The 12,837-nt window shown below is 43.9% G+C and overlaps 1 protein-coding gene across 1 annotated transcript in view; it reads left to right on the forward strand.

The window, feature by feature from the left end:
- Positions 1–4,333, forward strand: part of spo11 (SPO11 initiator of meiotic double stranded breaks) — a 14,395-nt gene extending 10,062 nt beyond the window's left edge. Inside the window, exons 11-12 of the mRNA XM_084068703.1 lie at positions 3,555–3,565; positions 3,873–4,333. Coding sequence (XP_083924829.1) covers positions 3,555–3,565; positions 3,873–3,992 — 131 coding nt within the window. The 3' untranslated portion in view covers positions 3,993–4,333. The remainder of the gene's footprint in view (positions 1–3,554; positions 3,566–3,872) is intronic.
- The last annotated feature ends 8,504 nt before the right edge of the window (positions 4,334–12,837 follow it).

A 12,837-nucleotide genomic window follows, 5' to 3' on the forward strand; every position in this document is an offset into this window, starting at 1 on the left:
ACAATGCCTGGCGCTGCAAGGTGTTGTGAGCTTGTAGATCGGCTACTTTTGGTGCGAGTGAGTGTGCTGACGGTGCTGACTGTGCTCCGACGGATGTCTGTCTGTCAAAGGTCCGCGGCCGTAACACACCTACGCGCCCTCTCTCTCTCTCTCTCTCTCTCTCTCTCTCTCTCTCTCTCTCTCTCCCCCTCTCTCCCCCCCCCCTCTCTCTCTCTCTCTCTCTCTCTCTCTCTCTCTCTCTCTCTCTCTCTCTCTCTCTCTCTCTCTCTCTCTCTCTCTCTCTCTCTCTCTCTCTCTCTCTCTCTCTCTCTCTCGTGCGTCTGTTTACAAACTAAGTGCCTTTGATCCTAACCACCTTTGATGTGTGCGCGCGCGAATGGGCCATCATTCTTTTCTGATCTCCCAGTGGGGAGCTAACGACCGCTGTTGATTCATTGACTGAAGCCATCCACACCTATTTAATTGTTATTGTTTTTTTCCTCTTAAGCAAAGTACTTAAAAGACTCATGGAGAAATCATGATGTCCATCTCAATCACCTCAATCAATCATGGACTGAATGGCAGCTTGCTCTCGGTCCCAGCCAGCTGCTGGGGACTATTTGTGGGGAATTAGGAGAGAAGGAAAGCTGTGAACTTTGCCTATACTGTGCACCCAGGCAGGGATGTGCAGCAGCACGCGCTAAATAGGCCCATGGTTTATTCTGGTATAGGTGAAAGATCACCCCCCCCCCCCTTTTTTAATCATTAATAATACATTCTTAATTTATAACTAACTAGAGGTCCGGTCAAGCTCTTTGCCAAAAATATCCGATCTACAAGCTCACAATGCTAAGAAGACCCCAAGAATGTTAGCCTACAGTGAGCTATATGTACAGCACAACGTTGTGTATTATTATGTTACATGCACTTATGTGCGTAATTACGCACGTGTAAAATTCCGCTGTTACGGTAGGTGTTCCACTCAGAGGATGGGGGGGGGCACCTTCATGTCAGGAACCCCACAAATCACAAATGATATGTATTTGGCCGTGGACCCCAGAGAGGAGGGAGAGAGAGAAAGCGCATGGAATGCTGTGTTCTGCAGACAAGTAGCCTACATTAAATGTTGGGGGTCCTTGGCATGACCACACGCTGGTGGGGTCTGATTTGCTGATTTGTTTCGCAGAATCTGGCAAACACTGCTAGGCTCCACATTGGCTTAGACAGGTCATGTGACAAGTCTAAGCCAATGGGGAGCCACTAGCAGTGTTGCTTATTCTCTCGCAGAATCTGGCAACGCTGCTCAGCGCGTCTGCAGAGGTGTAAAGTAGGGTAGTTACTTTACACCTCTGCAGACGCGCTGAGCAGCGTTAAGTAGCCTACATTTACTCAAGTAGGCTACTTTACTTAAATGTTGTCTTATATATTACTCTGTGTCACAGTGATTTGAACGGCAGGCAGGCGTAATATCGTAGCATAGAGGCGAGAGTCTTCAGACATACTTCTATTAGAAGGGAGGTTTTTCATTGAATAGAGGTCACTATTAGAGGATTTACTCACAACGCCTCATAGTGCTAGGCATTGTGCGGTTGTAGATCGGCTATTTTTGGCAAAGAGCTATCGGTGTAGAGAGAAAAAAAGAGCAGACCACGTAAAAAAAGAATATATATATATATATATATATATATATATCTATATATATATATATATATATATATATTATATAGAGAGAGAGAGAGAGAGAGAGAGAGAGAGAGAGAGAGAGAGAGAGAGAGAGAGAGAGAGAGAGAGAGACAGAGAGAGACAGAGACAGAGACAGAGACAGAGAGAGAGAGAGAGAGAGAGAGAGAGAGGGGTGTGTGTGTGTGTGTGTGTGTGTGTGTGTGTGTGTGTGTGTGTGTGTGTGTGTGTGTGTGTGTGTGTGCGTGCGATGCAAGCTTGTATATCTGCTATTTTCAAATAGCCTAAGTATAAAATAGGGCTAAAGTGGTTAATATATGTTTCATAATATATATCTGACAAGTAACTAGTAACTAAAGTTTTCAAATAATTGTAGTGGAGTACAATATTTGCCTCTGAGATGTAGTGGAGTAGAAGTAAAAGTATTGGAAATACTCAAGTAAAGTACAAATACCTCAAAAGCGTACTTAAGTACATTACTTAAGTAAATGAGTTAAATTCCAGCTGTCTTTATTGTTCTCATTATTAATATTACTATTAATATTACTATTATTGTTATCATTAAATAGCATCATATTATTATCAATAATAATAATGGCATAATAATAATAATAATTGTCATAAGGGTACTAACGGTACTAATAATAATAATATATATATATTAATAATAAAATAGCATAATAACAATGATAACGAGAAGGGTAATAATAATAATAATAATAAGGGTAATAATAATAATAATAATAATAAATAATACTAATATATATTAAAAAACATACTCTCCCGCCATGCCTTTCGGCCTGGCGGAGACAATAATAAAATAGCATGATGGGGGGTCCGTTTTTCTAAGTGGGGATGTTTCTAAGTGGGGATGTTTCTAAGTGGGGGTGTTTCTAAGTGGGGGTGTTTCTAAGTGGGGGTGTTTCTAAGTGGGGGTGTTTCTAAGTGGGGGTCTGTCCCCAATCGTGATACTGATTTGAAATCATATCGTCCAGGTGAGACACACTGGCATAGTGATGGTGGCGAGGCCTGTCACAATTATTAAATAATCACCTGATCGCAATTAGGTACAGTATTCACAATAATTTTGCGTAATAAATCATTTCAATTGTTTCCATTCATCTTATGAAAACAGCTGAATGAAATTAACAGAAAGTTCATGTAATTATTTCCTCATTGTTGTCCACACTCCTCTAACCACTTTCAACCTGACCTCCGTATTTTGAGCATTTAGGGCAAAGATTTTCAAAAATGTTGAAAAATGTCCATACATTTTCTAATAATTTCAAAAACAGCCGGTATACAAGCTCACTACGCAAGCTTGTAGATCTGCATTTTCACTTTTACCAAGTATACAATTAATAACTTTTTGAACATTGGAATTTATTTTATTTTGATTATTGAAACTGGTCATTGTTGAGTCATTTCTTTGTATATTTCAGTTATTAAAAGCTTAAAAGGCAAACAGAAATGTAATTTTCATTTATATGTTACAATGTTCAACGCCAGAAACACAACTAAATCATTGATCTCAATTATTTATCGGACCAATGAATCATCAACTAAAATGTCATGACGGTAACGACAACAACTGGCATGATGATGGAAGGTGATAAACATATGTCGCAGTGTTGCTCGGACCACACTGAGAAATGGGCAGTATAGAGAGTCAGAGACAACCTTGGGCATGAAAAGCCCTGCCATGGCATGTCATTTGAAAGCCCTGCGATGGCGTGTATCATTTAAAAGCCCTGCAATGGCGTGTTTTTTGAAAGCCCTCCGATGGCGTGTAATTCTTTGTAATAGTTTAACCTGTTGCACCAGAAGCTGTCACACGCAAAATTGTGAAACCATAGCTCTCTCTCTGTGTCTCCTGAGCGTTTTTAACCATACAGATGTGTTACAGGTGTGACACACCACTGAGGAATGTGTGTGTGTGTGTGTGTGTGTGTGTGTGTGTGTGTGTGTGTGTGTGTGTGTGTGTGTGTGTGTGTGTGTGTGTGTGTGTGTGTGTGTGTGTGTGTGTGTGTGTGTGAGGGCTCTTAGCTCCCTGGTATTTAGGATACAAACAGAGATACAAGCAGCTCTGTTGTGAAATAGCTGCTGTAGATAAGAAAACACCTGGCTCTGCGTGGCGTGCTGTGCATGGCGTCACGTGCGCGTCGTCGTCTGGTGCATCTCTGGAGGCTAGTGCGTGTTTGCTCTTGTTGTAGATGGAACTGATGCAGCAGGAGAAAGTCAAGGCTGAGATCCAGTCCCTTACGGCCATAGCCCCCGATTTCCTCACCAGCGTCTACCTGCCCAACAAGCTGCGTTATGGAGGCTGGCTGTGAGTGCGAGGCCGCCACCTTGTGGAAGAAGTCAACTGATCCAAGTCATGTTCCTGACATGTCAGTTTTTTGGTTTAGTTCCATTGACTTAATTGTCCCCCCCCCATTCATCTGTATGACAACAGCTGGATGAAAAAAACAGAAAGGTCATATTTTCCATAATTATTTCCTCATTGTTGTCCACACTCTTCAAACCATTTCAACCTGGCCTCCCTATTTTGTGCTATTTTCACTTTCACCAAGTATACAATTATTAACTTTTTGACCATTATTTTTGATGCACCTGCCTGATTTCAATGCATATGTTTTTGTTTTTAAGTTTATTTAAATATATCTGTTGATGTTTATGCATAATATATAGTTATATGGTTTTATGGCTGTGTCTGCTACACTTGAGGATTTCTCATGCCAGTTTAGTTCCATTCCCTATATTGTTATTAAGGTTATTAAATATGATGACGGTGATGATTTTTATGATCATGATAATGAAAGAAATGACGATGATTTTGAGAAAGGTAACAGGAAGAGTGGGCACCAGGCCTAGGAAGAGTGGGCGCTAGAGAAATCTGGGCACCAAAACAGAATGGGTACCAGGAAATCTGGGTACCTCAGAGGAGTGGCCACCACACCTTGGAAGATTGGGCACTAGGTAAATCCACCATAGTGGGAATTAGGGTTTGTGTCCACATAAAGCGTTTTGCACCTGTCTGTCATGCATTTGCATGTATGATAAAGCAAAGACGCATTGGAGCGCGACACTTAGGCTATTTTTTTCCTCATTTGTCTGCTGGAATGCAGCTTTGTTGTTGTTAGTACTTAACCACTTAAAACTTCTATTCTTAGAGAAACAGACTTGAATTACAACTGCACTTGGATCGCTTTTTCCCCATCTACACCAAATTTCTTTGCCGAAAATAGCCGATCTACAAGCCGACAATGAATTGCGTTGCGACACATTGTGGGCTCGGACCTCCTCAATGATTACACCCCAGCGCGGGACTGAGGTCTTCTGACTTGGGGCTCCTCACCACCCCTCACAGCAACAAGCGGACCCTTGGCGATAGAGCTTTCAGTGTGGCAGCCCCTGACCTCTGGAACTCTCTCCCAATGGAGATTCGCCAGACGCCAACACTGGACTCTTTCAAGTCCGCACTGAAGAGACACTTATAGAGCGTGCCAACGTGTCGTCACCACGGGGGGGGCGCGGCATAGTAGCGCAGACATATTTGTTTTGGCCAATGTTAAGTCAACCTGGTTTATACCCCTCAAAGATGTCCGCTGCTACCAAAAGACACTTGTTGACGCCCCCTTCAGGATTTTTGGCACGCTCTATAGAGCACCGAAGTCTGACGTAATTTACACATCCTAGGTTTGTCTACCTGGTTCGCGGTTTTCCACCCCCATTCTGAATCCCCATAGATGTATTTAATATTGCGTCAAATAAGAACTGTGTTCCAAAAATAAACAAATGACCCTGGCGGTTTTACTCTTATGGATATGAAGCATCAACTGACGGTGAGAAAACGCTAATGTTACTTCCGCCAAATTGGTAAAATTTTCGCCAGAAACAGACTGTATCAAATATAATTCAGTCAGACAACAATTGGATTGGATTAGAATATATATTTATTAAGCGAGCTTGAGCATAGATATAGAAAGCATGAGGAAGCATAGTTTGGCGTCAGGCATCTGAATCCATTCATTCCCTGTAAGAATAACATCCTAATGAATGTTACATGCCAAATAGCATTTACAGGGAATGAATTAAACCCCCATGGGGATCTAGAAACAGAGCCTACAGGTGGATGCCGGGGAGGCGGGTGGGATGACTTTCATGGACAGCAGCATGCAGGTAAGCAGCGAGCAGCACGATCACAGCAGCAGCAGCGGTAGCGAAGCACGTCAGCTCAGCTAGACAGAGTGAGCAGGTACTGTAATAGCGCAGTACCTTTAACCACCCGACCAGGAGAAAAATGCATGTGACTTAGACACCTGGTCGGATGGCCCAATCCCTGAGTTGCCTGGCCTGAACTAGCTCTGTAAACTGCGCCTCATTGACTGACTATCATAAACGATACAGAACCTCCTCCCTGACAATATTGCTGAGACAGTTTGTTTATTTTTGGACCACAATTCTATATGAGACAATTCTAAGATAACCCAATGTTGTTCTCCATAGCGAAATTACTTTACGAACCCGGGGATGAACGAGTTGACGTCAGGACTTCTGTACTCTATTTACTCAGGCTTTTGGCAATTAATTTGTTTATTTTGTGTACTGTAGCGTCCTTGGGTTTCAGAAAGGCAATTCAAGTTATTATTATTACTCTCCGCAGGAGAGTATTGTTTTCACTTTCTAAATATGACACCGATTGGTCAAGCCTCATGTGACACGTGACAATACGGTGAAATACTGTATAAATACATGGCGTCACTTTGACAGTGTCTTTGCCACTGTCAAAGTGAGGTAAGACAGGAACCATCACGAAATGGCTGCATGGCTGATACATAATTGGCAGATAGGACAGATAGGACACTTATATAGACAGGAGGGATATGACACTTACACAGACGGATAGGACACTTACAGTACACAGACAGGACGGATAGGACACTTATACAGACAGGACGGATAGGACACTTATACAGACAGGACGGATAGGACACTTATACAGACAGGACGGATAGAACACTTACACAGACAGGACGGATAGGACACTTACATAGACAGGAGGGATATGACACTTACACAGACAGGACGGATAGGACACTTACAGTATACAGACAGGACGGATAGGACACTTACAGTATACAGACAGGACGGATAGGACACTTACAGTATACAGACAGGACGGATAGGACACTTACACAGACAGGACGGATAGGACACTTATACAGACAGGAGGGATAGGACACTTACACAGACAAGACGGATAGGACACTTATACAGACAGGACGGATCGGACACTTATACAGACAGGATGGATAGGACAGTTAGAACATAAGAATTAGAACATTCCCAACATTCCCAACACAAGTCTGGTAAGAGTGAGGTAAGACAGGAACAATCACGAAATGGTTGAGAAATGGCGGATACTGTAACAATTGGATAGGACACTTACACAGACAGGACGGATAGGACACTTACACAGACAGGACGGATAGGACACTTACATAGACAGGACGGATAGGACACTTATACAGACAGGAGGGATAGGACACTTATACAGACAGGACGGATAAGACACTTATACAGATAGAACATTCCCAACATTCCCAACAGCGGAGAGTTGTGCTCCGAGGAGCACTTTTTCTAGTTAAGGTTTCGAGGCCAATAGGCTCGAAGCCTTATTACATCTGTAAGAGTTCATTATTCTTCCGCCGGTTTTGCCAGTTCTGGCCTAACCGCGTGGTCACTTTTTATGAAATTCGGCAATATGGTAGAGGGCTATGCCAAACGGCGAAGACCCGAAACTCACAACCATCGGCCAAAGGGTGGCGCTGTAGCACTCAATTGAAATATGCCAACTTTGAACAGGTACAACTCATGCCCTGTTTGACCTACAGCCATGAGACTTCGATGCACACATGCGTCTCCTCATGCCTAACAACTTTCACTGTTTGACTTTTGACCTCTGACCTTTAGATCTCCCACCATTTCGAATTCTATGAAAAGCAGTAAAAAGCAGTAAAAAAGACTCTTCTTTCGTACAGATTGAGCAATCTGTACGAAACTGTATACACATGAACTTTGGACCAATGCCGACAGACGTGAGCAAGCGGATTTTCCATAAGTGAAAACGTCAAGCTTTTATAAGCCAATGAAAATTGCAGTTTTATGACAATTATTCATCTGCCCCTAACACATACATGCAGACTCACATTTGTTTGACACTTTGCAATATTGTAGAGGGTCATTCCAAGTATCACTGAAACCAATCTTACTCCAATTGGTCAAAGGGGGGCGCTATAGCAATTTTTTGAAAATGCAAACTTTAAACAGGCAAAAGTCATGCCTCGTTTGGCCGACAGCCGTTAAACCTGCTTACACATGTGCCTTGACTCATGAGGAACACATGTATCACTTTGACCAGTAAGCTCTGCCCTTAGATTGTCTGCAATTTTGAGCAGTTTGAAAAACATTTAAATCCAGGATTTCTGAGCAATTTGCGTGAAACTGTGTCAAATAAATGTTTGAGGCCCTTTTTCACAGGTTCAGGTGTGTTGGTTCAATAGCTTGATCGCTTAATCATCTGCCTTGAAACCACAGGGTTGCTAGTTCGAATCCCACCTCATGTAGACTTCATTATAATTGCATTGCACACAACATGACTGTATCAATGAATACATGTGCAATTGTTAAAGATGACGAGAAATGCATACTTGAAAGTAGTTATTTTCAATGTATGACGTACTTCATTCGCCCTTTTGTTTTGTTTTGTTGGATTCTCCTTTCTCACTCTCTGATGCTGTGGATTCAATAGCTCCACCAGTAGAGTGTGAGCCTCATGTGCCGAAGGTCCCTGGTTCAAATCCCACTGATTACAGTTTACATTTAAATTGCATTGTACAAAACATGACCCTGTTAATTCAGACATGTGCAATGTTTAAACAATAACATGAAATGCTTTTTTGAGATTAGTTTTTTTTTATGTACAACATACTTTCTTGTGAAAATAGCCAATCTACAATCTCACAACTTTTCAGATAGCAACACATTGTCAGCTTGTAGATCAACTATTTTCACTACTTTCCATTCCAAGAACACAAAACAAAACTTTATTGCTAAATATTTGTCAACCAGTAATCTAGAGTAGTTAGCAGAACAGAGGCTTGGTTCATAACGGACTGAAAAACCTATAGATATCAACAGACACCATCAGGGAGGCTATATTTCTAGTTCAATAAGAAGAGAGGCAGCCTGTGAATCCATAGGTCGCTGGTTTGATCCCTGTCCCCAACAATGCATTGAGGTGATCATTATTTGGAATTCTTACTTTGTTACAAACATACTCCTGGTAGCCTGTCTGTCTGTCTGCCTCTCTCTCACTCTGTCACTGTCTGTCTGCCAATCTGCCACTCTGTCACTGTCTGCCAGTGTGCCACTCTGTCACTGTCTGTCTGTCTGTCTGCCAGTCTGCCACTCTGTCACTGTCTGTCTGTCTGTCTGTCTGTCTGCCAGTCTGCCACTCTGTCACTGTCTGTCTGTCTGCCAGTCTGCCACTCTGTCACTGTCTGTCTGTCTGCCTGCCAGTCTGCCACTCTGTCACTGTCTGTCTGTCTGCCAGTCTGCCACTCTGTCACTGTCTGTCTGTCTGTCTGTCTGTCTGCCAGTCTGCCAGTCTGCCACTCTGTCACTGTCTGTCTGTCTGCCAGTCTGCCACAGTCTGTCTGTCTGCCACTCTGTCACAGTCTGCCAGTCTGCCAGTCTGCCACTCTGTCACTGTCTGTCTGTCTGCCAGTCTGCCACTCTGCCACTCTGTCACAGTCTGTCTGTCTGTCTGTCTGTCTGTCTGTCTGTCTGTCTGTCTGTCTGTCTAACACTCTGTCACAGTCTGCCAGTCTGCCAGTCTGCCAGTCTGTCACAGTCTGCCAGTCTGCCACTCTGTCACAGTCTGCCAGTCTGCCACTCTGTCACAGTCTGCCAGTCTGCTACTCTGTCACAGTCTGCCAGTGTGCCACTCTGTCACTGTCTTTCTGTCTGTCTGCCAGTCTGCCACAGTCTGTCTGTCTGCCAGTCTGCCACTCTGCCACTCTGTCACAGTCTGCCAGTCTGCCAGTCTGCCACTTTGTCACTGACTGTCTGTCTGTCTGTCTGTCTGTCTGTCTGTCTGTCTGTCTGTCTGTCTGTCTGTCTGTCTGTCTGTCTGTCTGCCAGTCTGCCACTCTGTCACAGTCTGTCTGTCTGCCAGTCTGCCACTCTGTCACAGTCTGCCAGTCTGCCAGTCTGCCACTCTGTCACAGTCTGCCAGTCTGCCACTCTGTCACAGTCTGCCACTCTGTCACAGTCTGCCAGTCTGCCAGTCTGTCACAGTCTGCCAGTCTGCCAGTCTGCCACTCTGTCACTGTCTGTCTGTATGCCAGTCTGCCAGTCTGCCACAGTCTGTCTGTCTGCCAGTCTGCCACAGTCTGTCACAGTCTGCCAGCCTGCCAGTCTGCCACTCTGTCACAGTCTGCCAGTCTGCCAGTCTGCCACTCTGTCACAGTCTGCCAGTCTGCCAGTCTGCCAGTCTGTCACAGTCTGCCAGTCTGCCACTCTGTCACAGTCTGCCAGTCTGCCACTCTGTCACAGTCTGCCAGTCTGCCAGTCTGCCAGTCTGCCACTCTGCCAGTTTTCTCGAAACCGCTCATTGCTGCTTGCAGCTATATTTATTATTATTATTATTATTATTGTAGGTGTATGCAACTGCTACCTTTTTCAGGCCAATTAAGGGCCCCCATAGGTGAGAGAGAGGTGAAGCAGGTACCCACACTACATTACGCGCCATACCAATTTCATTTATTGTCTCCGCCAGAGGTGGAGAGTATGTTTTCGTTCCCGTCACGCTGTGTGTCCCCCCCCCCAGCCAAGCTAACATTGGTCAAGCTTCACGTGACACGTGACAATATGTTGTCGCCAATGCTTTTGATTGGCTAGCGAGACGCATGACGGAATAAAATCCTATAAATAGGTGTGTCACTTTTGGAAGTGAGGTAACATTGGTCAAGCTAACGGGATCAAGCTAACATTGGTCAAGTGACACGTGACAATATGTAATATAAATAGGTAAGACAGGATTAATCAGGAACAGTACCGGCGGAGACCTGTGCTCCGAGGAGCACATTTTCTAGTTATTATTATTATTATTCTTTAGAAAGGTTTCCATGCAACTTGAAGGCACCAACTCTTCTCCCCCCAAAGTGCCCACTTCTCTTTGAAGACTGGGCACCTCTAGTGCCCACTCTTCTCCCCTAAAGTGCCCACTCTTCCAAAAGACTCGGTGCCTCTGGTGCACTGATTTACCCCAAAAACTGGTGGCCAGATTTCCCTAGTGCCCACCCTCCCTGAATCCTGCATGTATCCTTGAGATAACATTGACATAGTCTCGCGTGGCCCGACAACTATTCCACAAGCATTTTAAAATTGTGGGAGACAACAACAGTCTGACTCGTGAGACTAGCAGTGACATAACCATGTTGAGTTATGCAACACTCATAGCTGTGATTATGTACTGTACATAGACAGTAGGTTATGTATAGGTCGTCACGAGACTGTTGGCAGGCGTGGCATGCGCATGCATGTGCCGCACATGTAATGTAGATCCCATGGCCTGGAGAGACGGATAGGCTGTGATAGGCTAGCTGTTGGTCAGACAGCTGACGTCAGTTCTTCCATTCGAGATCAATCGGTTCAATCATAAATAATTCAGTTCCTGGAAGTTAGTAGTAAACCGGTAGCAGCATCAAAACAGACTGTTTGAGGTATACTTTACATTACAAGACTGTTTTCCAAATATTTTATATTTCAACATTTTGGACAAATAACCAATGCTACATTGAGGTTCCACTCTTCCTTATATTAGTGCCTACTTTTCCTGTTACCATTAAAATAATGTGCTGTCATCTCATTTTTCCCTGTCCAACAGGCAGATTCGTTGCTCTGGGAGCCTCCCAGAGCCAATCTGCCTGTTGGACAGGGAAAAAGGCAAACTGCAGCTGGGTGTTCAGTGGAATACATTGGAGTCAATGAGGGCCAGGTGGACCAGCTTATGAACAAACACTATTTCTGAACGACTGTGACCTTTATAAAATACTCAACCCAGGGAAATAAAATAACACATATCACACATTGTTTTCTGCTGTGTTGCTTTTCAAAGTGTACACTGTATAATTTTATTGAGGTAGGTATCTAATGACCACAAGTACGTATCTGAACATGCCAAAGTATCGCGAGACTGTCCATCATAGACCATATTCACACGGCGGCCATATTGGAATTTAGCATTGAAAGTGCCGCCACCCGAGGTGGCTACTTTAATTGACTTCATAGAAACATGGCCGCCGTGTCTATTGGCACCCTCCTTACACCAAAGCAATACTGCTGAGCCAGAAACGATGCATGGCACTGCTCAGACGCTCGGCCGCGACCTCGGCCTCAATAAAATCGTACAGTGTGCATGTCAAAAAACAAGTGATTAGAAAACAATCTGTGATATGTCTTCTTTTATATTCCTGAACTGATTAACTGACAAAGGACACAATTGTTGTTTGTTGTTTGTTCACAAGCTGGTCCAGCGGGCTCTCATTGAAATCAGCGGGCTCGTTCTGGTGAATTTTGTGAGTTGGATACTTTTATCAGGCTTATTTTACTAGCATTGGAAAATGGGTACAATTTCATCCATTCAAACGCAAAAAGTGGGCCTACAGAAATAGATTTGATGACTGAAGCAATGTTTAAGGGTATCTTTAATAATATCCATTCATTACTTAAAAGCCAATAGCTCTGTATGATTGCATGCACTGACCACACACCCCAAGCTGGGGATCTGGGGGTCTGGGGTAGTCCCCCAGAAACTTTTTTACAGAGTAGATTTCCTGTGTTCTAGTACATTTTGGAACTTTGATACCAAATCAAGGAGAAATTCAGAAGAAATGACAATCAATGAATTCTCAAGGTCAAGGAGATGTGGTTGGTTGAAATCAAGGAGACTCCTGCAGAATCCAGGAGGGTTGGGCGGTTGGCAACCCTCGTGAGGTGGGGGTTGCCTGGCAATCAAGTAGCCAATGACAGCACGAGCCGACCCCGGGCTATGGGCTCTAAACTGCGCTGTTGCGAAACACGCTTCAGTTACGTCATCATCCGCGTCAC

This window comes from Gymnoscopelus microlampas, assembly GCF_963454915.1.
Source record: "Gymnoscopelus microlampas genome assembly, chromosome: 10".
Taxonomy (NCBI): domain Eukaryota; kingdom Metazoa; phylum Chordata; class Actinopteri; order Myctophiformes; family Myctophidae; genus Gymnoscopelus; species Gymnoscopelus microlampas.